Source organism: Chelonia mydas, chromosome 1 (assembly GCF_015237465.2).
Source record: "Chelonia mydas isolate rCheMyd1 chromosome 1, rCheMyd1.pri.v2, whole genome shotgun sequence".
In the NCBI taxonomy this organism is placed as follows: Eukaryota; Metazoa; Chordata; order Testudines; family Cheloniidae; genus Chelonia; species Chelonia mydas.
Window position 1 is genome coordinate 251,501,888 of NC_057849.1, and position 18,760 is coordinate 251,520,647.

At 44.9% G+C, this 18,760-nt stretch overlaps 1 protein-coding gene across 2 annotated transcripts in view; it reads left to right on the forward strand.

Moving 5' to 3' along the window:
• The window catches only part of BTBD11 (BTB domain containing 11), a 275,212-nt gene that overhangs the window by 230,331 nt on the left and 26,121 nt on the right, over nucleotides 1-18,760 (forward strand). For both annotated transcript variants that reach the window (XM_037880308.2, XM_043542358.1), the window contains exons 10-11: nucleotides 1,234-1,454; nucleotides 3,763-3,941. In XM_037880308.2, coding sequence (XP_037736236.1) covers nucleotides 1,234-1,454; nucleotides 3,763-3,941 — 400 coding nt within the window. The remainder of the gene's footprint in view (nucleotides 1-1,233; nucleotides 1,455-3,762; nucleotides 3,942-18,760) is intronic.

Sequence of the window (18,760 nt, forward strand, 5' to 3'; positions counted from 1 at the left end):
CAGACCCCCAGGCTGGCCCAAGCCACCCCAGGCCGCCAGCTGGCCCGAGCCCCAAGCTCCAGGCCACCAGCTGGAGCGGAGTCCCCACCAGCTTCAGGGGAGAGGGGGGTGAGGGCGGGGCCTCAGGCAGATCGGGGTGGGGCCATGGCCTGGGTTAGGGGAGGCTTAGCCTCCCCTGGCCTTCGATACCCGCCACCCATGCTAGACATCCCTCAGTTATCCAGGACACAACTGCTTATTCTCTCCCACACACACCCATTGCCCCCTACCCCTACTCAATGCTTAATTTGTGCCAGGACTTGCTGTTCACAGCACTGGCACCTCTGGACTTGCCACATCAGTTATGAAAGAAATAAAATGACTTGAGCCCCGACACCTCTTTCATTACAAATTAAGCACTGTCCCTACCCGTGGAACTGAATGTGTGCTGCTACCAGAACATAAGTGCATGAGGTAGGTGGGAGGTTGGGGAGAAATTGCACGCTGGGCCTGATTCTCCTCTCACAACACCATAAACCAGGAGTAGCTCCGCTGAAGTCAATGGAGTTACACGGCTCTAAACCTGGTGGGAGTGGAGTATCATGCCTACTGCTGAGTTTGGGGCCTTGCAGCTCAGTGCCCAAATAAATGGCTTTGCAGCTGGGGTCCCAGGTTTGCTTGAACCTGCCCTGCCAGATGTAGTTGAATGATTAGTAGCTCCAGCTTTACCGAGACTGCTTTGACTGTTAATTGAGAGTGATGGTGTTTTCAGTGGTTTTAGACAGCTCCCTTTTCAAGTTTCATCTCTATCAATTATTTGCTACTAAATGCATCCTTTGTGAAAGGCACTAAAGAGTTTCTAAAGACAACTCCATTTTCCCCTAGTGTGGGATAGCTTCTGCCAAGGTTTTCCACACAGGCTTTTAATCATTTAACAGTCACCGCTCGATCATAAGTTTCTGATTTAAGTTTCTGCTGTACACATGACATTTGTACGGTGCTGCTGCCATTCGTTAGAGCAATGGAACCAGTCCTGCAGCTGGTGATACGGGCACGACTCCTGAACTGATAGGAGGATTGCCTGCATGAGGGCTGCAGGAACTGAGCACTAGGTGAATTAACATTTCGTAAAATAATTCCTGATTGGCCTTCTGAATAGGTTTCCAAACCTGCCATGTTGCAGCTAATATCCCAGGCAGAAGGAAAACACAGTAGCTAACTCTGATTTTCTCTCTCTTGCATTGTGGCTGACAGGAATGTGTTTCGTAAGCTGCTTGCTCAGCCAGAGAAAGAGAAGAGTGATATTCTGTCCCTGGAGGAAATACTGGCTGAGGGAACTGACTTGGCAGATGCTGCACCAGCTCCTTTGTGCGCCAGCCGCAACAGCAAGGCCAAACTGAAAGCACTGAAAGAAGCCATGTACCACAGCGCCGAGCATGGATATGTGGATGTCACTATTGACATAAGGAGCATAGGTCAGTCTTGACGTCCTCTGCACTTTACCTCCCATGAGAGACAACTGTCATGTACGTTTTGGTGGGAGCAATGCTTGTCACTCACACTGACCACATTTGAATGTTCCTGAGTTTTTATGAAAGCAATAATTGGGGGAATTTCACGTGTGTGGGACTGAAGAACCGGGGAGGAGAGTCAGTCAGTGCAAACTGGGTGTAAAGCTGTGACTCTTGGAGGGTCCATTGAGTCAGTTTTGTTTTAATGCCAAGGAGCCATGGCTGACTAAGATAATCTTCTCTGCATGGCATGTGAGTTGCTTTTCTTTTCACAATCATGTATGCCACACATCACTAAATGTGGCAAATCTCATATACATTTAGACAGGTTTCTTTCTGTTATGTTGCGTCATGAATGGAATCACCTACTCCAATTAGGCGAACTCAAACATCGTTTTTCAGATGCCCTTCAGGCAGTTGGGTGTAAGCCACAGAGCATGACCCACTTGCAGCTGTAGTCACCCCCTCACATGGAGGTGCTGGAGAACGGATACACCAGGTCTTTTCAGCCTCAGTTCTTGGTAGAATGCCAGGCACACCTAGGACTCATTCGTTAAAAATGCTTCAGTTGCTCGGCTTTGTAGGGTCTGGCATGTGGTGGTTCCCAATAAGCACTCTGATGGCTGGCTCAGAAGAAAGGATGATTTGCTAGGGCTGGCTCCCATCAGCAGGCTTCTTCACCTCTGCTTAGCTAGGTGTCCAACTAAAACGTAAGTTCTGTGGCAGCTGTGCCAGCTCTTCATGCACCAGCTCTCACAACCACCCATCTGCTTCCAAACACCACGCTCCTCCCAGCACCAACCTCCCAACTGTCACAGAACCTTCCCCCTTTTGCTGCTTGCGACCCTCCTGGGGGAGAAAGGCAGTGAATTTGCTCAGCGCACTAATCACATAGCTCTGCGACCCTTTCAAACACGCTCTCCAGGGCCAGTCAGTCACTGCTCAAGGAAACCGTTTTGTTCTGATTGTTGACTGTTTTACCACATGTGTTAATCAGTGCTCAGTGAGAGACCAAAAGACTTATGCTGCCAAACATGCTTCTGAGCACTATATCCAAGAACACTTGAGTCTTGGAATCCTGTCACATGGATCATGATTTCTACTCTGAGTTACAACCTTTTACAGGTTTGCATAAACACACAGGGATGGAATGGTTGTGCAACCGGTCTAACAAAGCACCTCCTACTAAGTGAATGTGAAAGGATCTCATGGCAGTGGGAGAGGGGACGGTTGGACTCGAGATCCTGCCCATTTGTAGGGATGGAGGGGAGAAGTGGGCATGCAGCACCTATAAGGACCCAAGATCCAGGATGTGGACAGGAGAGAGGAGGGTTATATTTCCTCTCGCACTCTTCTGAAAATGTAACCCATTGGTGAGTGTGTGTTACAGGTCCCACACTGTGCCGATCCCCAGAGGATATGAGTTGTTACAGCTCCTGGTCAAAGAGACTTGACTGTTTAGTTCAAGCTGTAGCAGTTTATGCTTTTAATTCTGCAGGTCCTCAGTTTAATCTCTGGTGTCAGCCAAGATGGCCATCACACAGGCATGTAGGTTGGTCTACAATCCATTCCTTAATGAATATGATTTGGACTAATTTATCTGTCTTCTACTACTGCAATTTTTATTTAGTGTGTGGTAGCAATTCCTTTTACATTCTTAAAGTGCAGTTCTGCTCTGACAAGTAACTGTAAAAATGGGACCTTCTTACCCACCTGATGCTGTATCAACATAAATGGGGTTCAAGCACTCGCTGAAAAAAAAAACAATAGGGGGTGCTCAGCACCCTTGAGCTACCGGTCGGTGGCAGGAGTACTTACATGATGCACAGTGAAACAAGAAGGCACAAAGCACGCACTGGCAAAAACAAGTCAGCACCTGTGATTAGTAGGTCTCAAAGTACTTCACACTCTGTAATAAATTTATCCCTACAACAACTGCTGTGAGATGGGGAAGTGCTATTATCCCCATTTTATAGATGAGGAATTGAGGCACACTGAGACTAAGTGACTTGCCTGAGGTCACACAGGAAATCTGTGGCAGAGCAGGGAATTGAACCTGACGACCTTCTTATACTTGGAGGCGTGTCCCTGCAGATTAAGATTGAGGCATATTGATGGGCATTACTTGTGGGGTAAATAGGAGGTCAGTTTCTAGGGCTTTCAATTTGACACCATTCACAAGCCCTAAAGTCATACAATTAAAGAACAAATTAGCTATGCCTCATTCTGTGATGGTCTGGAATGTACCTTTAAAATTCATCTTTTTGTACAGGAGTTCCATGGACACTACATACATGGTTGGAGTCTTTACGAACTTCCTTTCAGCAGCACAGACGGCCTCTCATCCAATGCTTGTTAAAGGAATTTAAATCCATTCAGGAGGAAGAGTACACTGAGGAGCTCATCACTCATGGGTTGCCTTTGATGTTTGAGATACTGAAAGCAAGTAAGGTATGAGAAATTGTGGATTTTGAAGAAATTAACACAACCTCCACACCCCCCAAAAATCCCTGCAATATTACACAGATCTCCTGAAACTCATTACACTATGTGAGATTTTCTGTATTTGTTTCCTGATTTGCAAGTGCAGATGTGTGGGTTTAAAAAAAAACAAAACAAAAAACCACGACAGCTATATACATCTACTGATAGGACAGCTTAATACTGACACTAACAGTGAGCTGGAGAGACAACAGAAGCTAAAGCCTAGTGGTAAAATTAAAGTCACAAGGGTCAGTGTAGTACAGCAAGAGATGTTGATAGCTGAGTCAACCAAGGTTAGTCTCTCTCTCTAGTTTGCTTTCTAGGGCCATACAGCAACCCTAATATTCATATTTGCTTTGGATTTCTTGAGCCAGTTTTCAGTTCCAAATGTTATCTTCTCACAAGCCTTTCTGCCCCCCATGTGGAAGCTTTTGTGGGGACTTATACAACCCGACAACCTATTTAGGTCATAGAATATCTATTTCTTTCCCTTTAAATATAAGTGGAAAAAACCTTCCACTATCTTGGTGGCCTAATGTCCAGGCAAAAACAATTAAAAAAAAAAAAAATCTCCCATAAACCAGCATTCATGTCCCCCACCCCCATATCATTCCTTCAATCAGACCTTTTCTGACCCAGAAAACTGAGCTTTTAGTGAGATACATACAAGTATGCGGCTAAAATAGAGCTGGGGGAGGTGTCCAGGGAAAGTGGAAATATCTTCCCCCAGTGAAGGCTGGATATTTTCTTTTCCAACTTGATTCAGCCAAAATTAGCTCCCCTGCTGCTCCCATTGACTTCAAAACCCCACCAAGTCCTCTCTCAGAAAGCCCCAATCAAGCATAATCTATTATTGACAAGAAGCAAGTATTTTAGTGGCCAAATTGAGAAGCAGCAGGAGTCTGATATCAAAAATATTTGCATATTATTTTAATGATGTATTAGGATACACATTAGTAAGGCCCCCCCTTGCTTGTTTAGCATGAGAGTGAATAACATTTCCTACCTAACTCCTGAACACCAGTGTAGGCAGCAGTCTAGTTAACGTTAAAAGGCAGAGGTTTTGACCTACTCACTGAGTATGAAAAGACTGTGGAACTAGCAGTTAGTCGGAGACCTAGACACAGATGTTTCTTACATTCCACTCCAAAAGTGGCCAGGGCTCGGGCTCAAATATATATTCCTGTAGGAATGAATTCCAGGGGCGAGGGCCTGTTATTGAGATCATCCTGCCCCTAGCTCCTATGAATTTCAACTTCAGAATTAGTTGATGCTGGATCGGTATCTGTGGAGGATTCTGGAGATAGCTTTGAGGAAATTATTCTAAATCCTGGAATGTGTGGGCCCCTCAACAGGCCTAATGCCTATTTATCCGACACCAGACAGCAAATTGCTATTCTATTTGAAAGACGAAATAAAACTAATTGGACTGAAACCTTTACAGGGATTATTTAGGAACTTTAATCTGGGATGAAGGATACAATAAATTGTTGTTTTCTTGGGTGACTACAGCCAAAGCCAGTGGTTTTCACATGGTCAGCTTTAAAATAATTTATTTAGACAGAATTATACCCCTCTGATATGTCAAAATAGGTCTTCGGGAGTCTCTGTCTTGTAGGAGGCATTGTAGTAAAGTAGAGCCAGCTTGTTCTGCTTTGGGTTCACTTTAAAGCCAAACTGCTGGAGGAGCGGCGGAGCAACTGAAATAGCAGAAAAAGCCAGTAAGATAGAAATTCCATGCTATCCAACTTGCCTCCACACTATATACACACACATCATTTCATATGCTTAACTGTACAGTGAATCATTGTGTGACACTGTAAAGACTTAGAAGATGTCTGCCAATAGCAAGAATTATTGTCATGGCCTTGACCAAATGGGCTCTTGCGTACAGCTCCTTTGCAGAAAGAAGGCTAGAACATATACACGGTGTCTAAGGCCCTTTGTTTTCAGTGTTTGTTTTGTTTAAAATTTCTTGGGAATTTATTAGTGTATATTACAAAAGTTAAAAAAAAAGAGTGAAAATCAGTGCAAAAACAAAATCCTTAGAGTTTTCCAGAATAAATATCAGGGTAAATATCACTCTCTTCTGTTTTTGTGTCTTTGAACTTTCAGGAAAGCCCCTTTTGTTCTGAAATGTAGTCAGATACAGCTTTTCATTTTGAATCCATTTTAGCAAGAAAAGTAGTTCTCTAACTTTTATTTGCTTTGAATGCTGACAACTATCTGTGCTGTCTGTAAAGCTAGTAACGTGTACGTGGTGGGCGTGGATCAGACAACAGAATGTACACCAGCAACTAATTCCAGCAGTTCTGCCCTGGCTCCCCGCTCCAGAAGGAGAGATGCGTGGTCCAGGTTGCCTTCTGGAGCAGGGAGCTGGTTCTGGAGAGTTCTGGCATTTCCAAAATTTGGGTGAAAAAAAAAATCAGTAAAAACTGAATAATGGCTTTTGTAAAACCCAGGAAAGTTTCGGTAAATCCTAAAATAAAAGGACTTAAGAATATTGGAAGGAAACAAGGAACCTTTAGAAGCTTTCCAGGAGAAAGATTCTACAAAAAGACTTAAGTTGTCCCTGGTCATGGCGTGGGAGAGCTGTGGGGAAAGGTATTGGTTCAAGGAGCCTCCCACTCCACTTGCATACTCCATACAAGGGCCAGGGCAGAGACTGTTCCCTCCATGCACACCCAGGAATGGAAATCCACACATAGAGGGGTGGGAAAGGAGCGGGTCTTTGGTTCAGACCCTGTCCCACAATTTGTAGAGTCAGGGGGAGCATGATTTATCCAAAGGGACATGCCCTCCCCTGTGTGCTGGGAGCTCAGGGAGGGATTATGCCTCCTTTGTTAAATACCACAGGCTGGCCCCAAACATTTTCTTAACAAGTGTGTTGGGGGGAAATAAAGGTAAAATAAGTAACTTTTTTACAGAAGAGACAGAAGTCACTAAAAATTTCTTGGTCAATATAAAATAGCATGTCCCATATGATGCATATCATGATGCTCAGTGTATTGTACTTGAGTGACAATTTATATTTAAGAATAGCAACACTTTGCACTTCTATAAATAGTTCCATTCATCCAGTAATTTCAGTCATTAATGAATTGAGCCTCATTATCCCCCTGTGAGATAGGTAAATCTTATCCTGGTTTTACAAATGGAGAAACTGAGGCACAGAGAGGCATGCAGCCACATTTTCATCATGGGGAGCTGCAGGGTGCTCTACACCTCTGAAAGTCAGGCCCAGGTTGTCTAAAGTTGGGCACCCAGAAGTTGACGCACCCAAGATCAGTGGCCACTTATTAAAAATGTGGTCTAAGTGATTTTCCCATAATAATGGGGACAGATCCATGAATAGAACCCGGTTTGGTTACTCCCATTCTTGTACTTTAGCCACAAGACCTTCCTTGCCCTCACTCAAATTGAGCTGCTGCATGAGGAAACATTCCTAGAAGTTCCCAAGCCGCCTAGAGTTTGTCTACACTGCACACTAAACCCGGGACGGTGGGAACCAGGCTTGTGAACTGGGTGTTTCCAAGCCTGTGCTTGAGTGTCCACACTGTATTGTAAATCTGGATTTGCAGTTGCTGGACCTGGGTCTCACAGCTGTGCTAACACATCCATACTGCACTTGGCAGATTCGGGTCTATGGCTTGACTTGCATCCACACTGCAGAATGTCAGAACTTGGACCTGCGTCCCCCTGGGGCTCTGGCCCACCTCCCTGGCAGTATCTAGATTTTAGGATCCAGATGCAAACATTCCTGTGGGAAGTTTGCAGCAAGGCAGAACTGCTGTCAGAGTTTTGCTGGCTGGCTGGCTGCAGTTGGCATTCTCTGCTCCCCTTTATATGCTGAAATGCTGCTGCTGCTGAACACAGAAAGAAAAACATATTTTTGGAAACGCCAGCTTTGGAACAAAGAATGGAAACAAAATCTAGTAAATCAGGCAAGATGGGTGTGTGTGGATGAGCTGAAGTCCTAGATAACGTTACCTCTTAGAAAGTGAAATCATGGGAAGAACAGTCAGTACATTTTTAGCAAATGTACTGAGACAATTAGGGGAAGATTTCCAAGGCACAAATGGAAGTTAGGCACCCAGCTCCCATTGAATTTCAATGGGAGTTGATCTCCTAATTTCCCTTTATGGTTCTAAGTATCTCCCCCTTTTAGCAAATGCATAAACCAGTGATATTTCCATGCTTCTGAGACAGAAATATCAGAATGCACAGATCATTTGTGCCCAACCCTGAGGGGGAATGCTGGTAGTCAGCATGAACCCTTCACCACGCCAGGAACAAGATGTACTAGAGAAGGCAGTATCACTAAAAAGGATGAGGAGAACTCAGAGAGAACAACCCTGGTTTAAAGGACAATTTAGAGAGCCACTATAACAAAACTTGCGACACTAAACCTATCAGTAAAGTAGTGGTCTGCCAGAGGACTTGGTCCTTTGGATGAGGAAAAATATTGCCATTTCTGGGACAAATGAGGCTCTTAACCATGCAAATTCATGTCCAGCACACAAGAGTGGTTTACAGACAGAAGTAGGAGACAGTAAGGAGCTATCAGCCCTGAGATAAGCTTTAGAACAGGGATCGGTAACCTTTGGCACGCGGCCTGCCAGGGTAAGCCCCCTGGCGGGCTGGGTTGGTTTGGTTTGTTTACCTGCGTGTCCGCAGGTTCAGCTGATCACGGCTCCCACTGGCCACGGTTCATCGCTCCAGGCCAATGGGGGCTGTGGGAAGCAGCACGGGCCGAGGGATATGCTGCCCGCTGCTTCCCGCAGCCCCCATTGGCCTGGAGCGGCGAACTGTGGCCAGTGGGAGCTGCGATCAGCCGAACCTGTGGACGCAGCAGGTAAACAAACTGGCCCAGCCCTCCAAGGGGCTTACCCTAGCGGGCCGCGGGCCAAAGGTTGCTGATCCCTGCTTTAGAAGCTATATAGAGCAGAAAACAGAGTTTTGACCCCTCTCAAGATATTGGATATCTTGTTATTGCAGAATTAGAAAAAAAAAGAGAAAGAGATGCCACTGAATTACTGTATGTCAACATCTGTGCTGTTCAAGACCCAAAGAAAATTCACAAAACTTCTCATTGAAATCTCTAGTGTCCAATAAAAATTGGTGTTTACGTAACACAAAGTTGGCTTTGAATTATTATTCTGGCCTGTTATAGAATATGTGCATTCCTCCAGTCTGTGCTAAAAATGCCTCCATGAAGAGACTTTTCTTTGTTTCTTGTTTACAAAAGAGAACTCTCTGAGATGTTCCAGCAGAGTTTGACTGCAATATGGTGTGACGGGGTTGGGACTCCCCACCGCAGCGCCTCCTGCTGTTCAGTCCGGGAATTAGCTCAGTTCATGCGGAGCGCCCTCTGCTGGTGGTGTCCCATCTGTCTCTTGCCCTCGATTGGCATCTCAACCCACGTTGCTCCCAGCTTGCAGCGTCCTCTTCAGGACACTGCCCTCCAGCAGTGCCCCCAAGTCCACACTCGCCCCCTTCTGGGGAGGGTGGGGGTTAACAGCCATCTTTCCAGTTCACTCCTGCCGCAGCGACCAACCACAACCCCTCGAGTCTAGCCCCTCTGTTCAAGGGCCGGTTGCAGTCTGTCACGGCCACCCTTCCACGGCCAGGTGCTGTACAAGGAAGAAGGGGGGGACCCAGGCCCGCCCACTACTCTGGGTCCCGACCCAGGGACCCTCTAGTGGCAGCCTCCCTGCCCTCCTTCTCTCCCCTTGTCTAACTGTCCCTGGGCCACTCCCCTCTGGCCCTTCGCACCCTCTCGGCCCTTTCTCTCAGGGCCTGCAGTCTGGCAGGTATTGGGCCAGAGCCCTTCTATCCTCCCCCAAGCCTGCCCAGCACTGCTCTGTCCGAGGTGCCTGTCTCCTGCTCAGGAGACAGACCTTCCCCCATGAAGTTCTAGGACAGACTGCCTGCTCCCTTCCCGGGCAGCCTTTATATAGGGCCTAGCCTAGCCCTGATTGGCTGGCTGTAATACTGACCCTGATTGGCTCCCAGTAGGCCTTTTCCTGATTGGCTGCCCTTCTGCGCAGCCACTCTGGCCTACTCTAGCCCCATCTCTCATAGGGGTGGGGCAGGCACCCCACCACATATGGCTACTGCTAATGAGCGGAGAAGAAAGCTACAGCCTAGAGCCTGAACTAAAGATGAGCCTGAACTAAAACCTCAGATCTAAACATCCCCAAACTTTTTAGATGTTTGGGCTCAGATCTCAAATATGCTGTTTGCTCTGAACTAAGATTCAAATTAAAATCACCAGAGTTCCATGCAGTACAGCAAGAGATGTTGTCAGCAGTACCAAAGAAAGAACTGACATCAGCTAGAGCATACTTTGTCCATGGATGTTAATATCCTATTGTCTTTAGATGTCTTGGGATAGTTTTCAGATATGAATCTTAAAAAATTCCAAATATTGGCCCTTGCAACCTTCTCAGTGCCTCCTACACCGAGCCTCTTCCATAGTGTGGGCATGGACTGGTATATGCCACTCTATTGGATCCTATCTGAAGCCCAGATTCAGAACAGCACCTTAGCACATGTTTACACCTCATTGCCTGTGCTTAATAACTGTCATGAATAGAGATGCTTTACTGAATCAGGGCCTGACACTAGAGGAACTCTCCATATGTCCAGTTTCCTGGTGGTGCATTGACCAGACAAAACTATTTGAAACCTTCTGGGAGGGCCTTCATCTCCAGTAGCATTCTGTAACTTCCCTGTTGTTTCTACTGGTGATATTCTAGTCTATCCAGGACATAGTCCATTAAGTGGGTTATTAACCAGGCTTTGTAGTAAAGCTGGCTAAGAAATGCAGATTTGTTTTACAAAACTGTTTCCTCAAAATTTCAGATTTCCAAAAAATGTCCACAACTTTCTAAACTGGTCAAAAAACAGCAAAAAAAAAAAAAAAAAGGTTTGCACAAATTTGCAATGAATTTTTTTGAAAAATTGAAAAACATTTGACCAGCTCTTCTCTGTACACAGTAGGTAATAATCAATTTTTGAACAATAATCAGCTTTATTTTAAGCACATAAATGGATTTCTAAGAATCATAGTTACAAGGTAAGGGGAGGAGGGAGATGTTAAGGACAGTGGATAAAATAGAAGATTGACAAAGAGAGGTGTGGGTGTGGAAACGTAAAAAACGAATAGAAGTTGAGATCAAAGATGACGGAGTGGAGGAGAAAAGAGAAAACAGGCAACAAACAGAAATGGGAGATGAAGGACAACATTTTCAAAAATGTCTAAGTGATTAGGTGCCTAAGTCCCATTTTCAGTAGTGACTCAGGAGCGTACATCTCACTGACAGTCAATGGGATTTAGGCTCTTCAGTCACTTATGTGCTTTTAAAACTTTTGCCCAAAGATTGTCTAGATTTGGTTAGTCCTGCCTCAGCACAGGGAGCTGGACTTGAATTTTGGAGGTCCCTTCCAGCTTTACATTTCTATAATTTCTATAATCTCTTCAGAAATAACAGCACTTATGAGCCTCTGGCAAGAAGCATTAACTATTGGGAAAACAATTTTCATGCGTCTGGAAGCAACAGGAGCAATAGGAAAGGCCTGAAATATCTGACATCAAGTAAGAGAATAATTATAAATTGAAACTTAACAAAAAGAGGAAGAGGAGGAGAGGTGTGTCCTATTACTGTGCTGCCAGGTTTCATCTATTTTAAAACAAATTTCTAGGAGAGGTCTCTCAGAGTATTCCAACATTCAGCAGGTGCTGTTGATCTCTTTTCTTCCACTCCTCTCTCCCCTTCCCATGTCAGTTAAAGTGAAGGGCCAGACACAGCTTCTGGAAATCTTCAGGTTCCCCAGTAGGCCCTGGATAATGCAAGACGTTGGGTTGGAGAGTGAGGAAGCTGGATGTATGTTGCATTGAACAGAGTATAATCAAGTGGGTCTCCTTTTGAAAATTTCCCTAGCAGTGTGAGGGGTTGAAATTGACTAACCAAAGAACTCAGCTTGTGAAGATGAGTTAGCTCCAGTGCCATAGGGGAAGATCCAGGAGGCAATGTATCTCCCTGAGCTCCTAGGGGCCATGTCTTAGAAGGCTGTAGTACTCTGCTGGGTAGGAAGGAAGGAAAGGCCCATCTAAGGCTGGTTGAAATTTTCCCATTGACAACAGTTTTTCAATGGAAAGTTGGGTTTTTCACAAAAAGTTTCTGCCTTCCACAGAATATTTTGAATTTCTATCAAAAAATCAAGCTCTTGAAAATGGATGCATTTTGAATGATAACCATAATATTTTGATTTGGAAATACTGCCACTGTACCTTGTAGGAGTTGTAGTTTGGTTGCTTCATGTGCCCATTCTCCTCTATGGGTTGGGCTCCCTAGCTGGAGGTACATTCCTTATGGTCACAGACTCCCATGATGCACTACCTCCCATGTCCAAGAGAGGAGATTGTGGTGCATCATGGGAGTTGTAGTCCAACCAGGGGAGCTCACCCTGTAGAGGAGAATGGGAACATGAGGCACCGCAGCAGGAATTCCAAGTCAAAATATTTTGGTTTTCAAATTTCCACTGAAAAATGGAAGTTTTCTATGGGAGGGGAGAAAAAAAGCCAACATTTTCTAACCAGCTCTAAGCCCATGGTCCCCATATTCTCACTGCCCCTCCTTTCTCTTCTTTGTAGAGGTTAGCTCTAATGGGGGCACTAGCCCGAAGCTGTCTTTGTGCTAGGGATAGTGCAAGGACTCCAGCCTGAGGTTGGTCCTAAATAATGCCATGGGGAAGGAATACCCTTTTCATCCCCAGTGTCCCTGTGCACCCACCCAAGGGCCCTTCATCTCTTAGCAGTGCCCGGATGCATGCTGTTGTATTCTAGGATCAATCACATACAGAATGATAAGCTCTTTCTGGCAGGAGGTAGGGACTGGAGGAGATCACAATTTTCATTTTATTTTTTGTATTGTAAAAGTAAGTATTTTTCAGCAAGAAGAAAAAAACAGTGTAACCTGCTCTAAGGACCACCTCTAAGTGATCCATGGCCATCAACAGTGACCATTTTAAAGAATCCCCAAGATGACTAGTGCAGTTTTGTCTGAACTTCAGATAAGTAGGTGATGGATCTTTTTTCTGGGCCATTGGATGGTCTCTTAAAACAGGTTTCACCATACTCTGGTACTTGCAGTGGTCTGTAGTGTTGCCTATCATCATTTTCAGTACTTCTGTGTCTAAACAGTTCAGAATAACCAGGACCCAAGTCCTCCACACATGTACATCTTGCATTCTCCATGTGAGACGTGGACATCAGGTACAGAGTGGCATGTTAATAACAGATTATTAACTCGGTGTCATCATGTTTTTGTAGCATAGATTCATATTCATACTAACCCGGATTTGATTTTACTGCCTTCTATTCACATGCTTACCTGTACTGCACCCAAAGGATATTTGAGCAGAAGTTTCACAGTTTTACGAAGAATGCTGTGTATGTGACACCTGTGTTGTCAGAGACTGGATGCACTGTTTCTGTGATATGTCTGCCCTCTTCTGGTTTATCACCCAGGAATTAGACTGAGCTCCTGGAGCTGAGGTGTCTGTACACAATGCATGGCTGTGATATAAAGAACCTTTTGAAACAGAATCTTGGCAGTTTTCCGAGCATCACCTGCGATTAATTCCATTTTGCCATGCAAGGGCCTGCATTTGGTGCTAACAAAACCTATTTTGTTACGCAGTTCGTTGCCTCTAACTGTACATCCAATCTCTAGGGCTTCTCTACCTTACAGTTGTTGACTAATAGTAATTATGTGTATGCTATTTAATCATCTAGGAGCAGCCCTCAAGTGACATTTAACCAGGTTTGATGCAGCTAATAAAGGTGAATTCTACTGCAGAACCTGACCAGAAATACGTAGGGAAGAATGAAAAGGTTCAGAGAGATATGACACAGAAAATCTCTTACTAAAGTGGGGATGGTCATTCAGACATGGGGGGGCCACACAACAGCCTCTGCACCACTTAACTCCATATGTCCCTTTATGGTGGTGAGAGGTGTTGGGTAGAGTAATCATTCAGGGGCACCTCTGCCTGCCATGGACTGGTTTCTCAATAGATTGGTTCACCCTGGTGAGCTCCCACTGCTGGAATTATCCAATGGAGCTATGGGCAAACAGCATAGTGTAGAGCAGCCTTCAGGCTGCTGTATGTTTTGCCAGGTGGAGCCAGGCTCCCAGCAGCCCTAGGATCCAGGAAAGCAAAAGTGGCTTAAAGGTACCTTTGCATACATCCATATTCCCCTGAGCTGTGCCAAGGCTCTGCTAAAAGGCAGAGACTGAGAGACCCTGAATAATTGTTACCTTAGAACATTACTTTTCTGTTTAGAAGGTATGTGTCTACTGTAAGTTAGTGTTTGGGGCCCTGGTGTCAAAGTGAGTCTTTGGGAGGGATTTGAGGGCCTAGCAGGAAACAATAGCAGGAGAAGGAACCAACGTGATGGGGAGGCTGGCATAGATGGGGCTTGAGGGAAGGGGATGTGATTAGGAACCAAATCCAAAACATAGTCTGAGGCAGAGATGTGCAGGGCTTCAAAGGAAAGGCCAAGAAGCATAATTTGTTACAAAGCCAGTGGAGGGAGTTACAGGAGTGATAAGGTCTAATCGACCATCTTAGCAGCTGTGTTTTGGACAGACTGGAGAAAAGCAACATGGGACTGGAAGAAGCTGCAGGAGAAGATAAGGGCATGGACAAGTGTCTTAGAAGTCAGAAAGAAAGAGAAGAACTGAATTTTAACCTAACTGGGCACAATAAACCAATTTTCCCCCTATTATGATTCTTTCTTGGGTTTGTGATCCTAAGAAGGGCTGAGTGCCCTCAATAGCTCTCAAAAGTAAATGTGAGTGACGGGTGTTCAGTATCTCCAAGGGTGTTCAGCACCTTGCACGATCGGGCCATAAAATGAGATGGGTTGAGGCAGGGAACTCTAAGGAGCAAATTGTTTGGAGTAGCCTTTGCTGAGCACTGCCACAGACCTTCAGCAAAGGGGGTTTTGAAAGACCATCCACACATACAGCCCACTGGCTGGTTCTATCTTCCCTCTTCTGCTCCAGATCAGTGAGCAAAGGGTCTCTGCTCAGGGCGCTTGAAAGGCTTCAGCTTTGCGTAGACAGAGAAACTCATTCGTCCCTCCAACCAATGTCAGTGCAATATATTCACAAAATATTGCAAATTGCTTTCAATCTCTTCTGAAGAACGCTGTTAAGGCAGACAACTGCCTCTGTCCTAACAAAGCAAAATTTCTTACTGCCTCCCTATCAGAAATACCGCCTCCGTGAAGTGACTGAGCTGTTGTTCCCTCTTGCCTTTGTGTAAATTACCTCTCGGTTGGGTAATATCCTCATTATATCCAATGTGAAACTGTATTCCCTCTCATACCATATAGAAACACATCCAGCTCTCCTCACCAGCAACTGAATACCCATGTATGAAAGGAGGTTGGCCTCAGTCCAGTTCTCAGCATCACATATGCTGGCAGCAAAATCTTTCCAACATCAGACTGCAGGAAAAAAAGACAAATTGTTTGATCCTTCAATTTCAATGTCATCCTAGACAAAAGAAGCTCCTGCAGCCTTTACTTTCTTATCAAGTGGTGGGGTGACGGGGATAAGCTGATCCGATGGGGTAAAGAAGAATTTCCTCCCAGACTGTGCAGGTGTTTCACAGGGTGGGCTTAGTAACCGTGGCAGACACTGAACTATCTAGTTAAGGCGACGGTCTGAAGGAATGTTGGACTTACTGGATTGTTTCTATCTTCCAGTATGGCAATTTTAATGGGCCAAGCTCCATTCTCCATTGCTTGTGCTTGGCTCCCAATGGGAGCCCCCCCAACACACATCCAAGAGCAGAATTTGGCCTTAAGTTCCTCTGTGAAAGCTATTTATTACTCAGCAGCCCAGGATCATAGACTTCCATCTCTGACAAAGGCTCCCTTTTATCTACCCTCTCTGCTGCTTCTTCCTGCCTGGTTTATTGTTAAAATCTGCAGGCTTCAGAGATCATATCCAGTATCCACATCCCTCAAAGGCCAGCATGTGTGTGGGAGTCTGAGCTACCCTGTTCTAATGACTTTCTCCTTTCCGCTCCGCGTCCTTGGTGAAAACTTATCGTTTGGGAACCATGAATCTGAACTAGCAGTGAGTTACCCTCCTGTCGTCTTTTCAGCTTAGCAATTTTTTGGCCTTTCAACTGTGTCTGTTGATTTTGTGAACTACTGACTTTGTCAACGCCAACCATATGTCTGGACTGCCCCCAAAATGAAAACTACTGACAGTACTACAAATACAAAGTTCCACACTGTGTAAAATAGAATGATTTGTTTGGTTTTTGCTTTCTCTTATATTCTACTCTCTATATAGAATTTTATGGTGCGTTCATCAGTGTAGTATCTGAATGCCTTCCAGCAATGCATTAAGCCATGTGACTATGCATCTGTTATGTGTTTTTTGTTCTGTCAACCTCTCCCGGAGGGAGAAACGGGTGCAATGGAGTGTCTTGTTTTGGTAGCGTATGGGTTTATATATATACACACACCTGTTACTCTGTGTTTATGTAAGAGAAGGCAAGGTCAAAAAAATGCACCTGGCACTTGGTGTAGAAAGTGGTGAGGTTTGCGGAGGTCCTTATTTCCCTGGGGAGTTCATTCCACAGTCTCAGAACACCCCCGGAGAAATCTGTGTCTCCTGCACAGACAAGCTTTACTCTTATTGTTGCAAGCTCCATGGTGCCAAAGGAATGAAGTTGCCGATCATGGTCTTTATCCCAGAGCTTTAGACAATCTTTTAGAGACCTTGGGCCCAGGAAGACATGGAGAGCTTTGACATTAAGGACCAAGACCTTGAACTTAATTCAGTATTCTATGGGAGGCTAGTATAGAGAGCAGAAGCCAGGTTTGATGTGCTCACGGTAGCCTGCGTTGCTAAGGAGGCGCTCTGCAGCATTCTGAACTGGTTGGAGTCTCCTAAGTGCTGACTGCTTCATGCCCAGGTGTATCACATTGCTGCAGTCCAGCCGAGAGGTGGCGAAGGCAGGAATAACTGAGGCCAGGTCTTCGTCCCCCAGGATGAGATGGAGTTTCCAACTGTAAGATCACTTTCCTATAAATCTGCGTTCCCAGGAAAGATCAGAAACTCCAAAATCAGGCACATAAGCACCTGTGTGATTTGTTTTCATATATACATCCCATGTCATTTATTTGAGGAGCTGTGTGACTTACCTGTGTGACCTATATCACCCACAAGCGGTTCTTAGTCACACTAGCCTGGCCTACACAACTCCACACGTCAGCACTCTCTTGCTCCTAACTCTGTTCCCTATCCCTTTTCGTCTACCGCCCTGCTCCACTTTTCTTAATTGGTATACAATGTGTAAATCTGTTGCACAGCCAGGTAGTGTAACTTAGGCCCTGTCTACACTACAGCTTTTACCCGAGTTTGTAGTCAGAGACACGACAGTATCATGATGTAGTTTGTGTCTGCAGTACCATATGGTTAATACTCTGTTAATAACTTGTGGCAGCTGACAATGCTTTGCCCAGGTCAGTGTCCTAAGGTGGTTACAATCTTCCTGTAACCAATTTATCACAACATGTTTTGCAGTATAAATGGGACCTCCTAAATGCCTGTGTAACCAGGTTGGCCAGCCCTCCTCCTTTTCAGTTTTCTGTGTGGAAGGACCTCCCAGAGTGCAATGCTCCACATGCTGCTGGTGCCCTGCTTTGCATGTCCTCCAAACACTCTGTCCCCTGATGAGGGACATGGGGATAGCTGCCCAGATTTCCCCATGTGGCACTGATACAAACAACCTTCGACAGCAAGGTAGATGTGGATACTTAATCTTGGTTGACACATGGGAGTGCTGCAAAAAACAAACAAACAAAACCTGCTCTGTGGATGCAGCTCAGCCTTGTGTGTTGTAATTGGGTCAGACGCGTGTCATGAACCAGTTACACAATCATGATTGTACCAGTAGCATAGGCAGGGCACCCAGTCGCTTTCCTCTTTAAATCTGGTCTTAAACCTTCCTTTTCTCTTAGGCGTCTGATTCACACTCTTTGTAAAGTGCTTTGCTAAGCTCTGTATAAAAAATACTAAATACAAATATGCTGCTAGTGTATAATGACGTCCTTGTCACCAATTTCTTTAAGCAAAACAGCAGGTGTTTTTCCCGTCTCTTGAGCTGTATTCCCAGACTCCCTGCTCAGGTTTTCAGTGAAAAACACATTTCACCCTTTTTGACGATCTGAGTTGCTTGGTACCACTGCAATCTACTTCTGAGTGTTTCTCTTAGCATTAAGTCTGAAGAAACAGGAGACACGTTCTGTCCTTAGGTGCTTGTGTGCAGTTTCCTTCGAAGTCATGGGGAGGTGCATTCGCACATCTGAGGGCACAATTTGTATTTTTCTTATACTAATCGATACTTTAGAACAGTTGTTCCAGTATCTTTGCCACCTCACCTAACATTTTATGTAAGTTAAGGAATGAGTGACTATTTCCAGAGCTCAGTAAAATCTGCTTAGGAATTAAAGCTTCACTTTCTGTTCTATGTACTGTGCAGATATTTTAAATATAGAATTTAAACAACTCACATTTTTAATGTTATGTTTATTTTATATCTACCTGGCTATTTCTGTGGCCTCCATCACTGTAGTATCTGAGCTCCTCACAATCTTTAATGCATTTATTCTTGCAACACCCCTGTGAAGCAAGGAAGTACAGTTATCCCCATTTTACAGATAGGAACTGAGGCCCAGAGGGATTAAG